At 40.9% G+C, this 25,758-nt stretch overlaps 1 protein-coding gene across 1 annotated transcript in view; it reads right to left on the bottom strand.

Moving 5' to 3' along the window:
• Positions 1-25,758, bottom strand: part of CREB3L2 (cAMP responsive element binding protein 3 like 2) — a 2,450,910-nt gene that overhangs the window by 1,923,325 nt on the left and 501,827 nt on the right. The window contains exon 4 of the mRNA XM_044087227.1: positions 6,164-6,342. Coding sequence (XP_043943162.1) covers positions 6,164-6,342 — 179 coding nt within the window. The remainder of the gene's footprint in view (positions 1-6,163; positions 6,343-25,758) is intronic.

Below are 25,758 nucleotides of genomic sequence, written 5' to 3'. Positions count from 1 at the left end.
ACATAAAACACTGGTAAGCTATCATTCTGGACTGCACCAGCTTCTTTCCCCTGAGAATCTAGCCACTTGCCTAGTTTACTTTGAGGAATGGGATTGATGAAGATATGGCCTTTTTATTGGGAAACATCACTGGAGACACAGAAACAGGGTCTGTAAACAAGGGGGCTCTGGAGGCCAGGTATGGCTGAACACACCCTGAATTTCTTAAATACTTTTCTAGGAAGAGATTCATTCAGCAGAGAACAATTGCAGGTTTTCTTAAAAACATCCTCCAATGCTGGGATCAATGGAGGGAAGGTCACCGCGTCTGGAGGCTCATTCTCCAAAAGGTCATATACCATGCTGATCATCTTCTTCTTTCCTCTAAAGAAGAAGACCCTGCTGATATCAGGGGCAATTGAAGATTGCTCTCAACTGAATACATCCCTAAATGAGCCAGCATTCTGGAAAAAGGAAATTATCTGTTTGGGTTTCTGAGCCTGTTTATTCTAAACAGAAAACTGACTGTTCAGACTCTGAGACTTCCTCAACCCAAGACTCCAGATCCCCTTCACAATCAGGATCCTGGGGAGATTTAACATGGGTAAGAATGCCAGAGTTGCTCATAATTCAGGTTCACACTGGGTAATCAATGGCCTGAACAACAGATATAGCCATAGCCACCAGCTCATGCGAAAACATAGACAATGTTGCCCTTCAACGTGGTGGATCATCTGTCTCTTTTTGCATGTACTACACTAGTGGTAGATTCACGGGAAACAGAAGTATCAACACTGGCAGCAAATTCTGTACCCCTGACTTCCCCCTGCACCCTATGAGTTTGGTTCTCCTGTATCTTAATCAGGTACTGCAGCAGCCCCAGAGGATGCATCTGACCCTCATGTCATGCACAGTTGTGGTACTTCCACCACAACTGGGGACCTGGAGGCAAATGAAGGTGAGTGTTCCAACAGCCTGCCCATTTCTTGATTTACTTTTATACTTTATGCATTTAAGCTGTGGACAAGGGGTGGATGGTTGGGGGGGGGGGGCATTTCTGAGTCCATCAAGTCAGGGGGAAAAAAATCCAAAGCAATACCAAATAATGGTTGCAAAGTCAGCCAGTAAAACATTATCAGATTCTGCTATTCTCCCTTTACGTAGTGATCTGAAGTCTATTTCTACAGGGATACTATTCTGAATAAAATGACAGTAATTTCAGTAACACAGTTGAATGCACAAAATACATGCACAAAATTTCCCAAATTTTCTAAAAAAAATAACACTAGTTTCAACTCCAAATGAAAAGAAACAGCATAAAACAGTATTAAACATGAAACAACGCATAAACTTTTGAAAAAACAATATTGTCAGAAATGTTTAACATACAAAATGGCAGAGGAAGGAAATAAAAATACAAAAGGGTTTCTTATCTGAACTCAGCAGCTAAAGAAATCCAGAGTAAAACAGTCTTTCAGGACAGCCTTCTCTTACTATGGCATTAGAAAGCTGAAAGTGTCCTGTCTGTGTATCTGAGAGGTAGTACTTACATTGCCAGGAGATACGTCCATCACACTTACAGACAAGAAGTGGGAAGGACTCTGATCTTTACTAGACTGTCAGAGGAGTGCAGCAGGGCACTACTTCCTGAATGCCAGTAAGGCAGTCTGTTCACTGAACATAGTCCTTTTTGCAAATTACATTACATTACATCTGTCAGAGCTGGAGGAAGACCTTGAAAGGCTCTTCCTGAAGTTAAAGAACTCTGGAAGTCTTGCAGGACACAAAGTGAATGAATCCAAAACGAAGGCAACTGCCATGAACTATACTCCAACTTTTAGGTTGGTCCAGAATTTCACCTATCTACGGGGTCATGAAACAATGAAATACTTAGGATTTTAGTTAAAGAAAGATAAAGTCAAGTTGCTAGGGAGATGTAGGATGAAACTGTGAATAGGACTATTACAAAAGTCAGACAATGGGCAATACAAATGCTTTTGATACTGTTAATTTTATATGCAGGACAAGCATATTTTTATCAACCAGAGGAATGTATATGGGGGAAAATTAAAAAGGACTTAACTTTTACTTGGGACAATAAAAGAAAGCAAGAAAGACTTAGTTCGGATTTACTTACATTGCCAAAGGAAATAGAAGGGCTAGGCTTACCGGATCTTTAATTACAAAGCAACATACAGAAGGCTAGTCTATCAACTACAAGAATAAAAAGTAAATGCTTAAATGGAAACATCTGATAGCTGTAGGACATCTGGAGGAAGCTGCAACACTAAAGAAACAAAGTCCTATGTATATAAGCAAGGTAAGTCAATAAACATATATTATTAAAGACTGTGAATGACTGAGCCTTCAGAATGTTACCTATACTGTATACCACAGAGAAACATGGAGAGAGGGACAAAGAAATGGTTACAACTTTATAGAGGGGAAAGAACAGAGGAACTAAAATTTTGGGAACAAATGATGAAAATCAATGCAGTCAAAGACTGTGGTGAAATTAAAGAGGAATTTCAATTACATTAAACTGATTATTTGGAATATCTGGGGTTGTACTGCGGTGGTGGTGCTGCAGTAGCGTTGTCGCCTCACAGTAAGACGTTGTCCTGTTCGATTCTCAGCTAAAGCATCTTCTGTATGGAGAATAGGCATACCTTCGTTGAAGGTTGTGTGTCAGAGCTGGCAACTTGGTACGTAAAAATCTTCTGCCAATCATTAGCGGACCAGAGTTCCGCTGTGGCGACCCCTAACGGGGAAAATCCTTAAGACACAACAACTTGGAATATCTGGGGTTATCAACACTGTTAGAACGGAAGTTGGTGGATGATGATTACTGCCATGAAGTACCAAAAATTAAAGACACTTACGATAGAAGCAAGAATGAATCAAACAGACAAGAGAGGATTATTACGTAAATTATACAGGTATTTGCTTGGTCTAAGGAAGGAAGTTATTTCAGAATTCCTATCAGAAGAAGTTCAGACAGGGAGGGAGGGAGAGAGAGAGAGATTTAACTCTGACTTATGCAACTAAGTCAAGAAAATTCAGGATCTTTGCATGGAAATCTTACACAAATATATATGCACTCTGTAGACTAGGACAAATGTTCCCATTAGCTGTTAACATGTGCTGGAGATGTGATGAGCCAGTTAAAAGCACTTGGGAACATGTATACTGAGAGTATGAAGGTTTACAGCAATTGAAAAATAAATTGGACAAGAAAATAAACCTAATTTTAGGGAAGAATTTAAAACTGACTGCTAATATGTTCTTGCTTGGTTGTATTAGTCAGAAGTTTTCCAGGTCTGGTAAGGCTTTGATTACTCTGCTTTTAATAGTAGCTAAAAAATAGCCGGTAATCCAAAAGGAAACTTGCAAATGAAGGCTATGAAAGCTTAATGACTGATATCAAAGAAATGTTACTAAGATGCACAGGTGATCGCAGAAAAAGTTATATTAAAAAGAAATGTAAGAAATGGGATACAGCAGCTTGGGAAGAAGTGATGAATAAGTTTGAAAGCAAAAATTGCCTTAATGCAGAACTATAATGATTCTGGAATTAAACGAGAGGTTATCTCGGTACCATGCAATAAATAATATCAAGAGTCCCTGTGCAATGTATATAGTTATAAATTATATATAGTTTTTCCTTTTTTTTCTTTCTTACATATGTTACAAAGGATTGCAACCCTGGAGTGAGAATATTAAATAAGGGGGCATGTGGGGGCGTAGCCCCCCACATTATGCCAATAGTTTTTACTAAAGATATATACATCAATGTATTTCTAATGGATATACCTTCTTATAATAGTGAATAAATTAAAATTATGTGGGGGGCTATGCCCCCCCCACACCACCCATTGTGAGGGGCTATGACCCCCACACCCCCCTTATTTAATATTCTCACTCCAGGGTTGCACTGCACTGGGGGCAGGGGCTATATTCCATTTTCGACCAAGTGAGCTTTCAGTGAAGTGCAATGCCTGGTATCATTTTCAACTAAGTGTAATTCGACCAAACGTATGACATCCGTTACAAGACTAATGCAAACTACAACGGTGTAATAAGGTACAACACAAAAAGACTGTTAAAAATTTACGCATTAAGTTTTTAGTATGCAAAGTTGTTGTGAAATGTTAATTTGCAAAAGAAATAGTCATTATGCTTGGTTGACTATGAAATAAAATGCATACAAAGAACTTTAAGCTTCAGCACAGAGCTGGACTATTTATACACATATAGACAGTTTTACTAATTAAGTAGACCGCCACAAAGGCACTACATATGCATGAGGTATGCATAGATACTGTATGCCATCTGTTGGATATATGAATAATGGTAATGTTAGAAAGAAATATGACACTTCTTTTAGGAAATTTTTCCCTTGCTCTTGGATCATTTTGTCTATCAAATCTAAAATCTTCTGCCAGGGGAAATACACAACACGGTACCTGCAAATTTTTTTTCTTACTTCATCTCCCAATGACCATATACAGTTATTCAGGTTCAAAATTTCACATGTGCTGTCATATAAAGCTATTATTTCACTTTCTTATGTTTGTAAAAATATTAAGCCTTTTGCAGCCTTAAGATAAATAAACCTGAAAACCACTGACAGCAGCTTTACTAATTAGCTGAGCTTTGCAAGCCACAACACAAAATTCCAAAATATTCAGGGAAGCAAGACAAAACCTGAAAGTCATAAGCTATCTCATTTTAAAAAGTTTATAGCGTTGTCGCCTCACAGTAAGACGCTGTCCGGTTCGATTCTCAGCTAGAGTGTCTTCTGCGTGGAGACATGCATGAATGGGCATACCTTCGTTGAAGGTTGTGCGTCAGGGTTGGTAACTCGGCACGTAAAAATCAACTACCAATCATTAGCGGACCGGAATTCCGCTGTGGCAACCCCTAACTGGGAAAAGCCGAAAGACACAACAACAACACAACAACATACTACCTCAGTTATTTCAATATTCTTTTGTGAGAACTTGACACAAATGCTGTAACATATACGTAATAAACAAATATGTAAAAGTCACCACAAAAAAGTCACTAACATCTTTTGTTAGGATTCTCAGACCTGAAAGTATTTCTCACTGCTTCCACTCTAAGTGAATGGGTCTGTGATCTGATTACACAAGACTGTGGTACTATATTTTATCTGCTGTGCCCTCCAAGTGCATTATGTGCAAGAAAAAGCTGTCCAAGAAAACAAGATCATCTCAGCAAGTCTGCCCCTAGGGCATTACATCAACAACTCCTTTTTTCACCATTTTTTGCACACTGTTTCAAGGTGTCAGTTCAACAATGACAATCATCTAGAGCCAAGGTTTATACCACTAGGTGTGCTAGCCCTGCTGTGGTAATTCTTCCACACCACACACTCACATGCACACTCACACCTATGGTCAATTGAAAATGTCCAATCCACCTACTACATATCTTGGGAATGTGGAAGGAAAGCAGAGCACCACAAGGAAACCAACACACACACACACACAAACTGGACATGCAGACTCCACAGAGAAGGCACCCCAGCTGAGAATTGAACAGGGAACTTCTTACTGTGAGGTGACAATGCTATCCACTGTATCACTGTGCTGCCCTCTCATGAGGGCAATCATAGTTAGAAAAATAAAAAACCAGCATGCATCCAGTCCGGTCTGGATTGTGTAGAACTCTGAGGTAAGGCAAACTTAACTGTCTTCTGTTTCTGCTCACAGTGATCCTTTAATATGAAAACAGTATGCTAGTTAGAGAGAGAAAATTAAGATTAGGGCCCTGTTCTTGATGCAGAGAAAGCAAAACCTAAAACAGTACATATATGCATATACAACTTCTTGGTGGCTATCCATCCTCAAATGCCAAATTAAGTAACGTGTGCAACACTTACCTTAAAAAAAAAATAAAAGGCGCAATTCAGTTCAGACTTTTTTTTTTTGAGAACCAGTACAAAGCTTAGAACACCAGTTCTGGTTTGTCCCATCCTTAAAAAATACATTCAATTTTACTGCTGTGCTAAAAAAAAGCAACAAATAATACATGTACATAGACTACAACAATATCACATCACATTAGCATGCTGTGTTGACATGGTACACCTGTAATACAAAAATATTGTGATGGAATGCATAACATTCAACAGAATAAAACTCTTCATTCTACTTACATGAGGTGCTGTGAGAAGAGGGGAGTCTGACAGAGCTGATGGTGAATGTGTTGCCACCTTAACGGCAACATGTGTCACATCAGAACCTGAAGACTGCAGTGATCTAATGGGGCTGTGTCCATCTTCTGAGTCACTGCTGAGGCTACTTGGTGGGGTAGGAGGCAGTTGTACAGAGTCAGCTAGAGAAAGACAGCCACGTTATTCAACTTCTAACTACTTAGAGATGAGAAATTAATCTAAAACATATCTACTTAAAGTCACAATATAAACAATCCTAAAAACTGAATAAAATGCAAACTGTTAGAAAACAAAACACTACCAAAACAAACTAAAGATTTGTTTAGAAGGCCACATACCTGTTATCACAAAGACTTGTACACCAGTGAAAATTAAGTTTTTAATAAGAAAATTAATAAAAAATAGCAAAAAGGTCTACAGCATAACTGACAATCTACCTAGACTAATGTATGGTTTTACTAATCCAGCTTGGCAAAGCACTGTAACAGTACAACTGGGTGATGTGGATAAAAATTAAGTGAATGTGGTCTTTTATGACTTTAACAAAGCAAAACAAAAGGAACAGACAGGAAAGGAGAACAGGAGTGAAAGGCCATGTCTGTTCATCTCCTCCAAGGGTGGAGGTGGAAGCAGAGTTTGGTTTCCAAATGACATCTCCACAATCACAATCATAAGTGGAGACCACATGCATGGAGTAAGGCTATCTCACTGTAGACTGGTGAGGTTCCAGGCAGAGAAAAGTACAGTTTTGTACCTACCATAAATGTAGATGTTCGAGTGCTCATACAGCTGCAGTCATAACAAATGGGTTATCCTGCCGTCAGGCGGGTCCTCGGTCGGCCGAATTCCAAAGTCTAGGTCCGGCGTCGTTTGTCGTCGCTTCCTCCCTGACGTCAGTGCGGCAGGGGTATAAAAGAGGCAGCCGACGCCATTTTCTTCAGTTTTTCTTGCCCCAGATGTCAGGTGCCCCCAGAAGGAAGGCAAACAATGTTATGCAAAAAAGCAATGTTGATAAATCAAAAACAGTAGATGCAAGCAAATACACCATAAAAGAATACCCCAAAAAGTTATATGAAAAGGGTTTGTCATAAGGCCTGTCCTAAGAGGGGTTGGAGGGAGGGAAACCTGGACTGCAGCTGTATGAGCACTCGAACATCTACATTTATGGTAGGTACAAAACTGTACTATGTTCATCGTGCATACAGCTGCAGTCATAACAGATGGGTAGAATCCCAAAGCTAAGTAAGGGTGGTAGGCACTAAGTGGAACTAGGAGGGGCTAGGATGCCCTGCAGGACTGCTGTGGCAAAGCCCGCTCTAGATTTAGAGTATAGTGGGAGGTGATAGTGCTTGGAGAAAGTGTGCACTGAACTCCAGGTGGCTGCTTCCAAAATATCCTTGGTAGGGACCCCCCTGAGGAAGGCTGCAGAGGTAGCTGTGGCTCTGCTGGAGTGGGATCTGATGCATGCAGGCTCAGTTTTTCCATGAAAAGAGTAACAAAAGCATATGCAGTGGGCTATCCATTTTGAAATTGTCTCTTTGGAAATAGCGTTTCCTTGAGCACCTGCAGCATAGGACACAAAGAGTTGCTCAGATTTCCTGAATGGCTTTGTCCTAGCCAAATAATAATGAAGTTGTCTGTGAATGTCCAAGGAATGTAGTAGTCTTTCCCCTTTGTTTTGTGGATTAGGATAAAAGGTAGATAAGTGGATAGTCTGATTCAAAGCTACACTGGATACTACCTTTGGCATAAAGGTAGGGTTGGTTCGTAAGGAAACTCTGTCCTGATGGAAAATGATGAATGGTTGCACAGCCATGAGGGCATGTAGCTCCGAAACCCTGCGAGCTGAGGTGATAGCTAGAAGAAAGGCTGTTTTCCATGACAAGTACTGTAACTCTGATGAAGAAGCTGGCTCGAAGGGAGGAAGGGTCAGCTTTTCCAATACGAAGTTGAGGTCCCAAGCAGGGACTGGTAGTTTCCTTGGGGGTTTTAAATTATTTGCCCCTCTGAGGAACTGCCTTAAGAGAGGATGAGAGAATAAAGGAGGATCTGTGTTGTATTGTGCAGAAATGGCTGAAGCGTGGATCTTGATGGAGGAGAAGGAAAGTCCATTGTTTAACATCTCAGCTAGGTACTGTAAAATTTGAGGTATATTTATTACCCAAGGATTCTGTCCCTTCTTTTGATTCTAGGCACAAAATAGTTTCCATTTGGCGGAGTAGGCCTTTCTAGTAGAAGGTCTTCTGGCCTCCAAGATGACATCCTGCACCTCCTTGGAGAGGAGAAACTGTTGGGAAATCAAGGGATTCTCCATGCAGCTAGATTTAGAGTTTTGAGATGGCTGTGAAGAGTTTTGTAGTTGTGCTGGGACAACAGAAGAGGGACTAGAGGTAGGATCCATGGTGGGGAATGTGTCAGGCTCTTCAGGAGCGGATAACAGTGTTGCCTTGGCCAGTCTGGAGCAATGAGAATCATTTTTGGCCTCTCTGCTCTGGCTTTTAATAGAACTTTGGGCAGCAGAGGAAGAGGTGGGAAGGCATAGACTGTCAATGTTGTCCAACTGAAGGAAAGTGCGTCCACTTTCCAGGCCTGTGGATGATAGGTCCTTGAACAAAATTTTTCCAACTGGCAATTTCTGTGGGTAGCAAAGAGATCTATGTCTGGCTGTCCCCATGCCTGAGTTATCTTGGTGAAAATTTGAGGATGCAACTTCCACTCGTGTGGATCTGTCATATTTCTGCTTAGGTTGTCTGCCAGTGTGTTTTCCTTCCCTGGCAGGAATTGTGCCTGTAGTTGAATTTTCAATTGCAGTACTGTGTTCCATAGGGACATGGCTTGCCTGCACAGGGGGTATGAATGAGTTCCCCTCTGTTTGTTTATATACCACATCACTGTGGTGTTGTCTGTCCTTATCAATAGCTGGCCTGGATGCAGTAGGTCTTTGAAGGTCATAAAAGCCTTTTGCACGGCTAGTATTTCCTTTTGGTTGATATGAAGGAGCTTTTCTTTTCGTGCCCATTTTCCCTGAATGCACTGATCTGTCATGGGTGCTCCCCAGGCATAGTCTGAGGCGTCTGTTGTGATGATTTGAGTTGCTTGAGGTACTCAGAAAGGAAGACCTGTGTTTCTTTGGCAAGCTTGAGCCCACCACATAAATTCCTTTTGAAGGCATGGAATGAGTGGTATAATTGCTTCCAAGCTGTGGCTGTGTTGAGACCATAAGTTTTTTAGGTACCATTGAAGTTTCCTCATATGCAGCTTTGCACATGGGATTAGTAGGATGCAAGATGCCATGAATCCCAGAGCCTGCAGGACTTTCCTTGCAGTTAGCCTGGTGTAAGTTGCCATTTTTCTGAAGTATTGAGACAGTTGCCCTTGCTTGTCTGGCGTGAGGTAGGCCATCTGGGTGGTTGTATCCAAGCTGGCACCCAGGAAAATTATTTGTTGAGTGGGTAATAGTTTTGATTTCTTTTTGTTGACTGTGTATCCCAGGAAGTTCAACAGTTTTATTACAAACGCCAGTTGCTGCAGTAGTAAGTATGTCCTTGCTGTCTGCTTGGATCAGGCAGTCGTGCAGATATGGGTAGATTTGTATCCCTTGTAGTCTGCAGAAGGCGATTACTGATGCCTGGCATTTCGTAAACACTCTGGGAGCAGTAGATAAGCCAAAGGGCAATGCAGAGAATTGGTAATGGGTTGAACCTGCAAGAAATCTGAGGTATCTTCTGCAATCTTGTCTGATAGGGACATGCAGGTATGCCTCCTTGAGGTCCAGTGTTACCAGCCAAGACTCCTTGCCCAGCATGGGAAGAATATGCTGTAATGTGAGCATCTTGAATGTTGGCACCTGTAGATATGTGTTTAGGAAGGATAGGTCTAAGATAGGACTCCAATCTTTGTCTTTCCTTGGTACCAGGAATAGTCTGGAATAAAACCCTTGACCTTGTTCTTTTGCAGGTACCTCTTGAATTGCTTTCATGTCCATGAGAGCTGAAATTTGTTTTTGTGCTTCTGCCCTTTGATTTTGTGACAGGTTTGGCATTCCTCTCATTTTTGGAAGGGTGTGAAAGTGGAACCTGTAGCCTCTGTCTATAATGTCCAGACTCCATTTGTCTTTTGTAACAATATGCCAATTTTCTGAGAATAATGTCAGTTTTCTGCCCAAAGGTGCTGCCATTAAAGCTTTGCTTGGCGGGTGTAGGGGGAAGTCATTGTGTCTGTGTTCTAAAAGACTGTGATCTATCTTCTCCACCTCTTGGGGTTGGTGCTTGCCACTGTCTGGCTCTGAAAGATCTTTGAGGTTGCCCTCTACCCCTTGGACGCCTGTATCTGCCCCTTTGAGGTCTGTCCGTGGCTGGAAAGGACCAATTTTTTGAAGGCCAGTTTCTACTGAAACGTGGAGGCTGTACCTGCAGGAAATCTTTCACTGTTTGCACTAATTTCGCTTTTTCCTCCATTTTCTTTAGCACCTCCTCTGCTTTAACACCAAATGATACATCTTTTTGAAGAGGTGCATCTAATAATTTAGCTTTGACATGATCTGGTAAGGTTTGCTCTTTCAGCCAAGCATGCCTACGTATAACAGACCCCATAACAGCAGCTCTACATGAGACCTCTAAAGCATCAAAACCACACTGCAAGGTATGTTTACCCACTTGCTCTGCACCATTCAACAAATCCTGCAACTCTTTTAAATCTGGTTGTACTGGTTGTGTCATCTTGCTTTTCAGCTGAGATATCAAAAACTGTTGATACTTTAACATATGGAACTGACAGTTTAATTCCGTCATGGTTAAAGTGGCCGAGGTGTACACCTTTTCCCCCCACCTTTCTAAAGATCTGGAATCTCTCTCTGAAGGTAATGGGTTTTTAGCAGTAGAGGCCTTAATTCCCTTGGGACCCTGTGAAATAGTTTCTGGGTCAGCAGTATGGCTTTTATATAGGAACTGGTGAAAATCAGGAACCCGGTAATACCTGTCTGGTTTAACAGGAGCTGGAGGCAAAGAATCAGGATTAAGGCTGGCTTCTGTGTACACATCATCCAATATATCTAAAACAGGTGGGATAGCCAGAGGCCTATGCTGGGGGAGCAGAAGAAATTCCCTGAGCCTTTTCTTGGAATCTGAGTAATCTTGGCCTTCCCAGTGAAAGTGTTCCCTCAATGTATGCAGGAGTCAAAAGAGAAGTCCTCAGGGGGGGGGAGACCGAGGGAATAGACTCCTCTGCATCAGAGTCTTCGAATGGAGAATAGGCACAATCCTGGTCCTCAGATAGTTATAAGGTAATACAAGCTTGATCTGAGGAAGGGTAGTCTTCCTCGAATCTGGGCCTTTTGTCAGGGGGGGTTGAGAACCCCTGATAAGAGTAATCAAATCCTCAGCCATTTTAAGCATCTGTTTTTTAGGCATGGTGCCTTGACAGGGTGTCTGAGGAACCTGTTTTTTGGTTTTCATGGCTGTTTTAGATTTAGTGAAGGCTTTAATAGAGAAGGAGGAAGGCCTGAAGACCCCTTGAGAAATGGCAGGCCTGTCTAAATTCTGAGTTTCCCCACCAGGAGTGGCGTCGGTATCTGCAGTAGGAATGGGGGCCGAGGAGCCTGCGACCTCGGGTACTGAAGACACCAGTAATGCATTGTCATCGGTACTCAGGGGTTGCGTAGGTGCCTCGCTGAGTACCGGAGAACCGGTAGTCGGCCTTAGCGTGGTATCAGTAGGTGGTGCGGACCTCGTATGTCGGTCCTTATCTTTGCGTTTTTTGTTCAAAACTGGAGTCGGAGTATCCAACGACATAATATAATTAAATTTTTTGCCAAAAAAGTGAAGGGTGAACTCCGCCCGACGCTTAATAGTGCATTTGTTGAATCTAGCACAAACATGGCAGGCCGAGACGTTGTGGTCTGGGCCTAAGCAAGGTATACAGTAAGAGTGGAAATCCTTATGCGGTATTTGCTTCCCACATGAAATGCAATTATTAACTTTGTCTGACATAGGTCTGAGGCAAGAAAAGTTTCCCCAATGGAGTACTTAGCTTTCAAGAAGACTTCAGCTGAAATACTTTCGTAAATCTCAGGAGCTAGCCAACCGGCACTTGCGAACTGCTTCTGCTTCGGGCACTGCGCTGCAAGAAAGACTGAAGAAAATGGCGTCGGCTGCCTCTTTTATACCCCTGCCGCACTGACGTCAGGGAGGAAGCGATGACAACCGACGCCGGACCTAGACTTTGGAATTCGGCTGACCGAGGACCCGCCTGACGGCAGGATAACCTATCTGTTATGACTGCAGCTGTATGCACGATGAACATCTGTGGCCTTACAAAAGAAATGACAAATCCCTGCTACATTACAAATTTATAAAATGCTAACAGCAACTTATGGGGAAGTAGGACCTACAAAAAGCATAAATACCCCCTTCTTCTCTCTACTCTTATCCTTCCATAGAGATAAATGGGGAATGGAGAACAGGAACAAAGAAAGAAAAGCAAACATACCTAAGGGTCAACTGAAAGATTAGGGGCAAAAAGTGGAAAGATTGGAGTACAGGGTATTAGTACAGAGCTGGATGTCTACTAGACAGCAAAGTAAAGTGGTAAATAAAACTCTAGTAGTGGCAAGGCAACTGACTAAAGGGATGACAGAGACAACAGTTTGAAGACCAGTTTTAGTTCAGCTGGTTTATTTTTGTCATCTGCTGGTGTTTTTGAAGTGAGCTTGCTAAGATGACTCAAGTGCAGAGTGAAGTGAATGAATGGAATATGAGACAGCAAGAGGACCTGTTGGTGCCATCAGAGTAAGTTGAATGATGGCAGCTTGAATTCAATGCTAAGAACTGTAATGCCATAAACTTCATAAGCAGACATTCTTAGATAGTGTACAAATGGAAGGATGCTCAAGATGCTTTGGGCATTTCAGCATATTAAACATGATGTCTTACTTTTCACAATGGGACAGTGTAAAAGTAGTACAAAGACTAGTGACTTTTTTTTTTTTACTCAAAAGCAAATTATAGGAGATGACAAATTATTCTGACAATCATTTAAGCTTTGGTCACAGCTCATCTGGTTCACTGTGCATCATTCTTGTTCCCAGTATGAAAAAAAAATAATCTGGTAAAGATGCACAGATGTATAACTAGGAAGATCAAAGATTTAATGAGTTTAGGCTATGAAGACAGGTTCACAGGTAAGTACTAGGCTGGCTGCCCTTATGGACCATTTTAAGTCTAGCTAACTTTCTTTAGTGAGAATCAAACCCTGTAACTCTTGACTGTGAATTAAATATCAACCAACACGCCAATCACCCACCCCGAAAATAAAAGGCAATCAGTCTTCAGACTATTACACACCTAGCAATAACCAGACAGTGAACAAAAGTAAGAATAAAACTCAGTACCTTCTGCGTATCAGGTAAATCCTTAAAAAGTAAGACAATCCCAACCCAGGTTAATGGAAGTGAGCATGCAGAGCCTGGAAGTGAGGAAGGATGAAATATCTAATACAGGTATACTAATTTTTGAATCTGCTTCATTAGTCTGAAGCCCATTTGCCCAAACACACTTGCTTGAATGTGTACTTCACTGAAGGTAAAGCTAACTGAACTAAGTTAATCAGAACAACCTTAACTGGAGCAGTAATGCAGTAAAACACAACTGTAAATTATGTTTTTGCAAGGGAGCAAGCTGCCCAGCACCCACACATCCACACTTATAACTCATAGACTGCAAAGGGTCTATATTACATAGTCGAAGTATGACAACTTCGAACATTATATGGTCGAGACCATATGTTCGTAGCTGTCATACTTCGAATTCAAAAAAATAAAAAACCTGGAACAACTTCCTGACAGTTGTACGTAGGGGGGCAACCGCCCCTGCACCCCCCACATCCCCTGCTCTTTAAATATACAAACTCCAAGACCGTGCTACAGTACAATAAAGAGAAAATTACCTTTACCGCATTGTAGTGTGGTCGCGGAGTTGGTATGTTTAAAGAGCGGGGGTGTGGGGGAGCTTGCCCCCGTGCTTACAACCCTTTACTTCCTTTTCTGTTGTTTTATTTTTTTTACATGTTCAAAATTCTGTAAGTTCGAACATATAGGTTCGAACATATGGTGTACGAACTTACAGAATTTCAAGTACGTGATATAGACCCGATTGCAAAACCTTAGGGAAAATGGAATATGTCTAATTGCACTTCCTAGTCTCTAAGCAAGCTTAGAATTTTATATACAACTAGGGATGGCAAAAATCATTTATCATATAGAGGGTGCATGGGATTCCCTCTCCCACAAAAGCAATTTTCTGCATATTAACCAAGGTCATGTATAACCAGACTTCTTGTCTGTGCCTTCTGTTATGCAGTGTTGCACTTCAGTATGTTGAGACTTCAGTGAACTGTGACTTCAAATGTGACTTCATACAAACAGGAATTATATTTGGGCAACCTGACTTTAGTCAAATAAAGTAAACACATTTTTAAAATGAATTTGGTGGTGTGTAGTCTGAAGGGGAAATGCAAGACAAAGTGTTAGCTGGGATGAATGATAAATTCCAGTACCACAACATACTTCAGACATTTATTTATTTATTTATTTTACATTTGTTAACCGGGCTAGTCCAACTGGATACATGTCCATTTTCAGTGGAGGCCCGAGGAGAAAAGCTCCACTATCTAATGCATAATAACAAAAATACATTCAAAGTACATAGGTAATTTAAGACAACTAAAACAGGGATTTAAAATTACATAAGGAATTAAGACACAAGTAAAACAGGCATATAGGCTTTCCTTTCAGTAAGTTCAAAAAGGTGAATACAGAGACTATCAAATTTCTACAGTACAGGTCAAAGTACATAGGTAATTTGAGATTCAACTAAAACAGGCATTCATAATTACATAGGGAATTTAAGACTCAACTAAAACAGGCATTTAGGCTATCTTTTCAGTAAGTTCAAAAGGTGAAAACAGAGACTATCAAATTTCTTCAGTACAGGTATATAAAATGTGAGACAGAAATAATTAAGTAGTTTAAAAGCAAAAGATAGAGTTACTAGAAAATTTTAGTTTGAAGTTGAGAGAGTCAATTTCTTAGGTAGAGATGAAAAATAAAATGGAGAAATAGAGTTGGGAGACAGTGCAAAGGATGCAGGAGAAGGTAGGCGGTACGTGATCAGCTAGGGTTATTGCAAGAGCAAAGCCAGTGATTGGTTAGAAAATGTTTCAGTTGAGTTTTAAATAGTGTGATAGAAGTTTGGGCTAAGAGGTCTGTAGGAAGTTGATTCCACATTTTACCAATTGAGTTGGAAAATATAGAGTCACCTGCTGTATTCTTTGATAGAGAGGTTTGAATCAGTATTTTATTGGAAGAGCGTAGGGTTTTTAGGTTGTTATAGGGTTTTATCAGGGTGGAGAGTATTGGTATCTTTTCTGGGTGGTGAAGGGCTTTATGGGCAGTTGTAAGCTGATAGTATTGAATTAGGTGAGGTAACTCCAGCCACCCTAGGTTCAGGCAGTGATGTGTTTTATATGGAGAGGCAGTGGCAAATTTGGCAATGTTGTTATATGCTGTTGTAAGCCTATTGATGTTATGTTTAGAAAGATTAGTATATATGGGGGATGCATATAGTAGAGTAGAGATAAGATATGTTCTGGCTATGGTAGTTCTTGCTTCAGGAGTTAAGAAAGATTTGATTCTGTAGAGAGAACCTAATTTTTTGTTAGTTGCTTTTATGATAGAGTTGATATGAAAATCAAATTTTGTCGATAGTAACTCCTAGAAGTTTGGTTGTTTGGTCAGGAGAGATAAGGGTGCCATTCATAGATTCATAGATTCATAGATTAGTACTAAGCTAACTGCCCTTGTGAGCCATTTTAAGCCTAGCCAATTATCCCTTGTGAGACTCAAACCCTGCACCTTGTGTTTGCAAGGCAAACACCTTAACCATTAGGCCACCCTCCCAACCCTATTGTTAGAAGTAAGTGTGAAACTAATAGGGGGAGACAGGTGTGTGGGTGAGAAGAGGATAAGTTTAGTTTTCTTAGGGTTTAAGAGAAGGCAGTGATTGGAGAACCATTGTTCTATGGTGGTAAAAGTTTTTTGAGTAAGTGAGTGGAGGTCAGCTTGGGTTGTGGCAGAGCAGATGATGGTGGTGTCATCAGTGTACTGAATGCAAGTAGTTAGTGGGGTGGCTAGATACAGGTCGTTAATAAAGATGGAAAATAAAAGAGGACCTAAGATGGAGCCCTGAGGTACTCCTAAAGTGGTAGGGAGAAGTTCGGAAAGATTGTTGTTCCATAAAACAGCTTGTTTCCGATTCTGAAGATAGGAAGTAAACCAGCTTAAAGCAAGATTATTGAGAGAGAGAGAGATTTTAAACGATGTAGGAGGAGTTGGTGATTCACCATGTCAAAGGCTTTTGACAGGTCTACAAAGAATGCAGATGAAAGAAGATTGTTATTCTGGTTTATATTAATGGAGTCTATGAAGGATAATAAGGCTGTTGTGGTGCTATGGTAGGGACGAAAGCCATGTTGGCAAGTACCTAGAAGGTTATTAGATAAGAGGTGATTTAAAAGCTGTGGATGCATTTCTCCATTATTTTAGCAATAGGAGATAGCAGTGCTATAGGGCGGTAGTTCGAGTACTCAAATGAATCGCCCCCTTTGAAGAGAGGGATGATGTGGGAGATTTTCCAGAGTGAGGGTATAGTACTTTCTTTTATGGTTCTGTTGATTAGAATAGAGATAGGGAAGGCAATAGCTTTAGCACCTAGCTGGAGATATTCCGCTGGCAATTTGTCAGCTGAGGGGGTTGAGGGTTTGAGTTTCTGAAGTAAATTAAGAATATAGGAAGTAGGTATGGGTTTAAGTTGAAATAGAGGTGGAGTGCAGTTAGTATTACCTAGTAAAGAGGGGTCAGGGCTTTGTTGGTTGGCCAGTTTAAGTATGGTTGAAGTAAAGAAGTTATTGAATGCGTTAGCTGTTTGTAGGGGAGAGTCAGGGCAGGAGCCTAGTGGGTTGGGGGTTTCAACCTTGCCGGGGGGTAGTAGTGAATTAATTGATTTCCAAAATTTTTGTGGTTGGCGGTGGGAGGATTGCTGTAGTTTGGTGTAATAGTTTCTTTTATCTTGTTTGATAGCAAGCTTAGTCTTGTTCCTTTTTTGTTTGAAGCTAAGGTGATCAAAAGAGTCTTTCGTGGTTCTCCATTTAGTCCAAGCTTTATTCTTACTAAGGATAAGTTGTTTGGTGTTGGTTGTTAGCCATTGAGCTGTCTTAGATTTCATTCATATAGAACGGACGGGGGCATGATGATCGAGAATAGTAAGAAAGGTATTATTAAAGTGGTTAACAGCTTCATTTATTGGGAGAGTTTTTAGAGGTGACCAGTTAATCAAGCTGAGTTCGTTTTGAAACTGCTGAAGGTTAAAATGTTTTTTGCTGCGAGATGAGCGAATTAGGGGAGGTGTTGTTAGATGAGTTTTGTGCCTAATGATGTATGTGAGAGAGTGGTCGCTAAGGTCGTCTGGGAGGGTACCTGTTGAATACATTTGTTGGGGACTATTAGTCAAGATCCAGTCGAGAATGGTTTCTTTGTTGTTTTTATTTGTTCTAGTTGTGGAGTTAATGGTTAGATGGAATCCGTGCAGGTTAATAATGGTAGATGGATTAGTTTGTTTGCACATGTTCGAATCAATATTAAAGTCGCCTAGTAGTATTGTTTCTTGAAGGAGATTAATTGAAAACCAGTTTAGTAGGTCTTCTAATATGGGGGAATTGTTGCCTGGGGGAAGATAAGTGCAGATAATATTAATAGTTTTGTGTGAGTTTAGGGAGAGTTTGGAAATAATCAGTTCAACATTAGAGACATGTGGTGGGGTACGGGCTGATTTACTTATTTCCAGTCCAGTTTTGAAGTGTATAGCTACATGCAAATAACTTTTTTTTTTAACAAAACGGTGATGGACACGTAAGAATAAACAATCAAAATGGTCCTCTGGCGTAAAATTAAAAAATAATATAAACTACACACAGATGACTGGTTAAGAGAAGCAACCTGATGGACTGTCGTTACACACACTAAGCATCTAGTGCACTTGTATTTTGTGCCATCTGTGTTCAAAGTAAAGACTTAGGTGATGCAGTTACTCAGTAGAGCTGTTTTTCTGTGCCGAGTTGTTTAACCTACTACATTTGTTGCTGTAGGCTTGCCATGGAGTCTGAAATACTTATTAAAATTTTTCAATCTTTAATCCATTAACCACAGATGTCAAAAATCACTGTGCACAGGCTAGTGCAAGAACTGCAAATGCCAAAGAAATATGTTTTTCTTACATTTTATTTTTTTTACTTTTACATCACTTAAAATAATTATACACTACGAATCATCACACTGCCACAGCCTAGGAGATATTAAAGTGAACAATTCTGTTAGTACATTAATGTACTAACAATTCTGTTAGTACATTAATAATAGCAACAACATCATCTATTTGAATTAAATAAGAAGAACAAATAGAAACTCAAACATGATATTGCATTCTGCTCAACAGAAAGTTATCTCCCATATCTCCACACCACATAGTAACAAGATGTAGTTACATTACACTTCACATTCTATTATGAGGTAAGCACCAAGATCTTAGTGCTTATACAGTAATGTTTAGTCATCTGGATACAGGTACCAATGAAAGCAGATCTTTCTAATCTTCAATTTTTAGTGACATTTTGTTTCTTGCAGCTGCTTCTGGAAAGGAAAACTTTGGCAGAAACCACATTATATCTCTGAACAGTAGTAAAAGTAGGCATTGCAGTAGGCAACAGTGATCTGGTTAGCTTTTTTCTGAAAAAGTGGGCATTACTTACTTCACTTTCTTCACTATCACTGTATAAGGAAGGCTGTCTTTTTTGAGGGGACAGGTTGTGTGCAAAACCAAATAGCATTTATATGCCCACTGTTAAACATCACTGAGATGGCTTCTTATGAGACACCGTAAATGTGTCTAAAAGCAAAAAGATGAAATACATTGGTGTGTCCATTAATACCCGCACCTTCACTCCAATCAAACACCAAATGTAAACAAGCTTGCTGTCAAGGGGGTTGGTGAGCAGTCTGTGTCTGAAGTCGCATGAGAACCTTTAAATGGTTATTGATACGGCTTGCCAGGGGGAAGCATATGAGTATGACAGTAAGAAGCTGAAATGCATTCCTACTGACAGTTGTTCTTTCCTTAAATATCAAATATTAGAGGTGTATAGAGAAAATAGACATCTTTGAAGGAGAAAGGTTGTGTGTGAGAGGTAAGGGATAATTTCATGATCACTCCTAAATTCATACTGATTTTGCACTGCAGTGGGGGTAGTATGTGTCTGGCAGGAACAAGCTGAAATACATTACATAGACCATTATGTATTTGACTTTCTTAGCACACAGGTGTACATGAAAGCAACCATCTCTGTTTTGATGGTGGATGCTATGTGCATAAACAAAGGAGAATTACATAACTTATGTTAAATGACTGTTGAAATGGCATGCTGGGAAGGGGGCAATGAATATGCGTCTGAGATGAAATATATTACTCTGTTCACACAATCAAGTGAATAAACATGTTTATACAACATGTGGCTATCTTTTGAGGGCCAATCAGAGTGCAAAAGCAAATGGCAACTGCACAATCACTGCTAAATGCTCACTGATACGGCTAGATGGGGGCAGTATATGGGTCAAACAAATGCAAGATGAAATATAGTACAGTGTCCATCAGCTCATTCATTTCTACCCCAATCAGATGTCAGAGGTACACAAAGGATCATAGGAGGTTACTACGCTATTGGCCTGAGGCCCTTATAAGCCTAGCCATGAGTTTAGTCCATGTTTAAGAAGTCAGCACCCAAAGCCCCTGTCCAGCAAGGACACAGGTGGAATCTCAAGGGTGTATTTTCTGTTTCCCTTCCAGTTATCCAGGTTGCGCTTATAAAGGGATAATGAGGTACTCTGCTTGACGTGGAGAGGGAGTCTATTCCACAGATGGGGGAGTCTCTGGGACACAAACCTGTCCTGCTAACAAGTCCTATTGATATCACAGACCAGGTTGAAGTTGCGTGTATGGGTTGCTCGAGTGGAGCTTCACTTACAGATATGCAGCAGTCCCATCAAGGCGGGGTCTGAGATTGCTTTGTATGCCAGAATGAGGTCACCTCTGAAGAGTCTGTATGAAACTTGAGTAGATGGACAGGGCTTTTAGCCTATCTGTGTAGGGTAGATGTCAGAGGCCCTGGATTCTCCTGGTGAGGAACCTCTATGGTCTCTCCAGCTGCTGCATGTGCCTTGCGAGGTACATGCAGAAGGCGGCATGTACTCAATATCTGGCCTTATAAGGGAAGAATACAGGGATGTTATGACCTCTTTGTCCCTGGATGAGATACCCTTACTTATGAGGTGGGCCATGGAGAAAGCTTTTCGTACAATGGAAGCAACATGGTGGTCAAAAGTCAGGTTGCTATCAACCTGGGTGCCCAAATCCCTCACTACCAACTGTGTACTTAGGACATTGTTATTAATGTGATAATAAGTAGGGACATCACTCTCCACAAAGGCGATAATGATGTATTTTTTGGCATTCAGCTTGAGGCCATGTTTCTGGCACTAGTTATTTGTTTGGGTGAGACCCTCTTGGAAGACGTCCACATCACTTCGGGAATTGATGACTGCACCCAGCTTCCAGGCATCTGCAAACTTGGTCAGCCATAGCACACTGGTTTTGACCTGCACCTCAGAAGTATATCACGAATAACAGAGGTTCCAAGACTGATCCCTGGGGTATGCCGCTTGTTACGGGTCTACTGCTTGAGGTGGCTTCCTGTACTTTGATTAGGTTGGTTCTATCAGTGAGCCAGTTTCCTACCCATCTGGTAACATATGGATTGATGCCTAGTTGAGAGAGTATATCTACTATGCCCGAGTGTGGAATAGTGTCTAAGGCCTTGGCCAGATCAAGGTAGGTGGTGTGCACCATCTTCGCCTCATCCATGGCTTTGGTAACAGTCTCAAAGTAGTAGACCAGATTTAACAGACATGACCTCCCCTTGACAAAGGCAAACTGTGTGGGGTCAAGTGTTTGGAGGTTGCCAATGTCTCTGTTAATGAGGACCATGATAATCCGTTCCATGGCCTTGCAGATCAGGCTAGTTAGGTTGATGAGTCTATAATTTTGTAGATGGGTGGATGCTCCACCTTTGAGTAAAGGGATGACAGTGGCTGACTTCCACTTGGCTGGGACAAAGCCGGTACTCAGGCTTAGGCTGAATAGGGTGCCTAACGGTGCTGCAAGTTCAAGCCTGAGTTCATGTAGGATGCAGCCTGGGATGTTACCAGGTCCCAATGAGGCTGTATTTTTTGCCTTTGAGAGGGCAGTGATGACCTGCTCCCTATAGATAAGGGGTGGGGGCAGGTACTGGGGATGTCCTGATTTATTGATGGCGGGGGACAGAGGGGAGAAGTTTTCACTGAATCTGTCAGACAGTACATTGGCTATACCTACTTGTGCACGTGGTGCCCTTGACCACCAGTTCTGAACAGATCTAGGTGCTTCCTTTCAGAATGCGGACATATGTGGAGAAGGTCTTATGATTGCCTCTAGTAGATGTGGCCAATTTGGGCTCGAAGTTGACTTTAGAGGATTTTACTAGTGCTCTTATTTGCTTGTTCAGGCTAAGGACAGATTGCTTCCAATTGGGCACCTGCTCCTTCTTAGTCCTGGAGAGGAATTTTTTTCCTTTTGTTATATAGTTTATTTATTGTAGATGTCCATCAGACAGGTTTACTCTTCCTTGTGGAGGATGATTTTTGTCCTGTTAGGTATTCCTGACTCCATGCATCTATACAAATGCTCATATAGTACTTTGGTATAGATTTGGATGTTGGTGCCTGTTCCTAGAGTGGGGGAGGGGTCTGTGAAGCTGTTTATACCATCCCACAGGAGGTTGTAATGAGCTTTGGAGAAGTTTTTTTGTTTGACCCTAGCTAGAGGGGAGTTGGGGGAGATGATGACTTCGAAAGTGACCGTTTTATGGTCGGATCTTACCAGGGAGGATAATACTGTAAGGGTGCCGCAGTGGTTACTCATGTTGGTTAATACCAAGTCCAAGATATTATCACCTCTTGTGGGGGTATCAATTAGCTGTTCCAAGGCATTTGCATTGATAAAATCGAGGAATCTCTAGGCATTTGTGTTCTGGCATGAGTAGTTTTTCCAGTCTGTAGTTGGGTAATTAAAGTCACCCAGGATCAGGGTAAAGGGATGAATCTTGACAGATTTGAAGAGGTCCAGATGGGTGGAGTGGGCATCTTGAGTCTGTAGCCAGCTATAATTTGAATAGGGGTCTTGTCAATGGTTTACTGCACCTGGAGTGTCTCCTGTGCGTCATACTGTTTCACCAGCCTGGAGGCGTGTGTGACTTTAACATATACTGAAACTCCACCTCCTTTCACTTTGCTGCCCACATTTTGTGATCTGAATGTATGATAGGATGAGTAAGTAGGTAAGGCCGTGGTGCTCTCTGCAGCTTTGAACCAGGTTTCTGTGACTGCACAAATGTCATCATCTTCCAGGGTTAAGAATGCTTACAATGAGTGCAGGTTCATTTTTAAACTCCTAGCATTTAGCATGACCTTTAATTTGTGTTTTGTTGAAATTTTTATGTTGGTAGTATTGACCTCGTGACTTTTCCTTAAAATATGGTGTGCTCTCCTGGGGCTAGGGTCTATGTGAAAGCGAGTGACAGCTGCTATCATCTGATCATGTATGCACAATTATTTGCGTGTCTTAAAGGCAGGGTGTACGTGTTAGGAGGATGGAATTATTATCTGTGGACAACTTATGTGAGTTGTTCAAAGTGAAAAGATGTGCATCCTATCAGACTGAGCATATTCTGCTGGGTCAGTATGTATGTAACAATAGCAGAAGCTAGAGCTTGTTATATTTTATATTTGTAGTGTCAGTGGAGCAACATTTGACATACTCACTGTTAGAAGTCCTATTCCCACTCAAAGTAATGCATTCCTCAGTGCTCTATCCTATGGATGAAAAGTCAAACCGAGGCCACATCTGCCTGAATTGGTGGTAGCTCAGGTGGATATTAAAGACCACAATGAACCTAATGAAAAGAGTAGGGGGAATACACCGATGCCCTGGTCAAATTTCCCCTACTAGTATAAATACTATCTCAGGTCTCCACTGAAAAGAGGTCAATAGCCTAGTGGGACTAACCTGATCAACAAAAGAATAAATGAGTAAATACATTTTAGAAACACAATGAAGATACACATGTGTTGGTTTTCAAATTGTTGCTTACTATTATAATTTCAAAGCATCCCTACTGTCTAGCAGTCAGTGCAGAAGATTATGGCTATGATGTGTTAATAAACTGTCTCCCATGGTCCAGGGTATGATTTCTTCAGCCTTCATTTACCTATAATGTGATTCTGAGCAAGCCACTTAACCAGACAGTGTTCCTAGGATGAGTCTGAGAAAGGTCAATGTGGATCTGTGCTCTATGCTGGTTAAGAAATAGTACAAAATTTTCTAAAATTTCTTTATATTCAGTTCACAATAAAAAAAACATGTTTACTTTTTTTATAAGGCAAATATTATAATTTTTTATTTACTTATTTGTCCCGCTATTGATTTTATTCACATTTCGAATGTTAATACAGGAAAAAAGAAAGCATTAAGAGATCCATGACTTCGAAATTTAACAGTTGCTCTATTACTTCTGCAAATAAAAGCACAACCTAGCTATATTGTACAAATGAATTTCCAGGTTTGTTGTCTAAAAAATTTACAAGACAACGTCAAACATTGTTATAGATGTCACCAACACTAACAGGTATATATCATTATATTTCCCATTAGACGTGAGTATATGACTTCTGTTCAAGGTGGCTGAATTCAGGCCATGTCCAGAAAATATCTTTAGTGTGTTGTCATTACATTGCTTCATAAGTGTATACTAGGCTAAAGACCACTAGGGCCCTTATAAGCCTAGCCATGCAACCCAACTGTGATCTACAAATTTGATTTATATAGTTGGTGATTTACTGATTGCTTGTGTCCATCACAGAGACAGGACACAGACTAGGAGTTAATTTCGGTTTACCCATCCACTGGAACACGTTGAACTTAAAATTATTAGGGAGAAACTCTGTTTCACATGGATGGGCAAGCCTGTTCCAAAGGATAGGAATTGTCTGAGAAACATATCTTTTCTCCAACATGTCCTATTTATGTAAAATTTAAAAGGTCTTTTAATCCAGTAATTCTGATGCTTTCGGTTTTGCAGATGTGCAAAAGGTGCATCAATACAAGGTCCAGGGATGCCCTGTAAGCCAGGCAAAGATCACACCTCAGAAGTCTGTATGATACTGAGTAAACAGACAGGGCTTTGAGATGATCACCTTATAACATAGCGTTTACATCTTGTATTCTTTTTGTACAGAACCTTTGTGGATATTCCAGCTGCTGCATGGATCTGGTCGGGTACATAAAGAAGGGGGGCTTTATACTTTATGACGGGTCTGATGAGGGCTGAGTACAGTCATATGATGACCTCTCTGGACCTAGATGCCATGATCTCTCTTATAAGTTGAGCAACATACAAGGATCTTTTTACAACCATGGACACATGCTGGTAGAAGGCTTGGTTACTACCTACATGAGTTCCCAGATCCCTGACTGGTGAATCAACTTTAATAATGTTTTATTGATGATGCAGCTTCCCACGGTAACAGACTTCCCGAAAGGTACTATAATGCATTTCTTGGTTTTGAGTTTTAAGACATGGCTTTGGCACCAAGTGTTTGTCTGTATTAAATCTACCTAAAGAGTGTTCTTATCTTGGGAGATTCAATGACTGCTCCAAGTTGGCAATCATCTGCAAACTTGGTCAGCCTTTGATATTTGAGAAGTAGATGCGAAAGAGAAGATGGCCCAGCACAGAGCTCTGAGACTCCACTGGTTACAGGCCTCTTTATGGAGGTGGCCTCATAGATTCTAACCTCCCAGGTCCTATCAATGAGCCAGCTAGCTATCCAGCATGTTATAATGGGGTATATGCCTAGTTCCATAAGTTTGCTGACAATGCACGAGTGAGGTACTGTATTGAATGCTTTAGCCAGATCATGGTAGGCAGTATGCATCCTTTTCCTTGCATTTACTGCCTTAGTGACCTTTTCAAAGAAATCCAACAGATTCAATAAGCAAAACCATCCTTTGACAAACAGAAAAGTACAGTTGTGTGCAATTACCATAAATGCAGATGTTTGAGTGTATTCACTGTTGCAGTCATCACATTTGGGTTATCTGCTTGCATAAGCCTTCAGTCGGCCTGATTAACAAATTCTTGGGTCCTGTGTAGGTTGCTATTCCTTCTTCCGTGAAGTCAGGTCGTCAGGAGTATAAAATATGCAGCCGACGCCATTACATCAGTTTTTCTTGCCCCAGATGTCAGGTGCCCCCCTAATGGAAAGCCATTAAATCTAAAAATATACAAGGTTATACCTCATCCAAAAAAGCAAATACACCAAAAAG

The sequence above is a fragment of the Protopterus annectens genome, chromosome 11.part0 (assembly GCF_019279795.1).
Source record: "Protopterus annectens isolate FY-2018-M chromosome 11.part0, PAN1.0, whole genome shotgun sequence".
In the NCBI taxonomy this organism is placed as follows: Eukaryota; Metazoa; Chordata; order Ceratodontiformes; family Protopteridae; genus Protopterus; species Protopterus annectens.
This window is presented reverse-complemented; position numbering and strand designations above follow the sequence as displayed.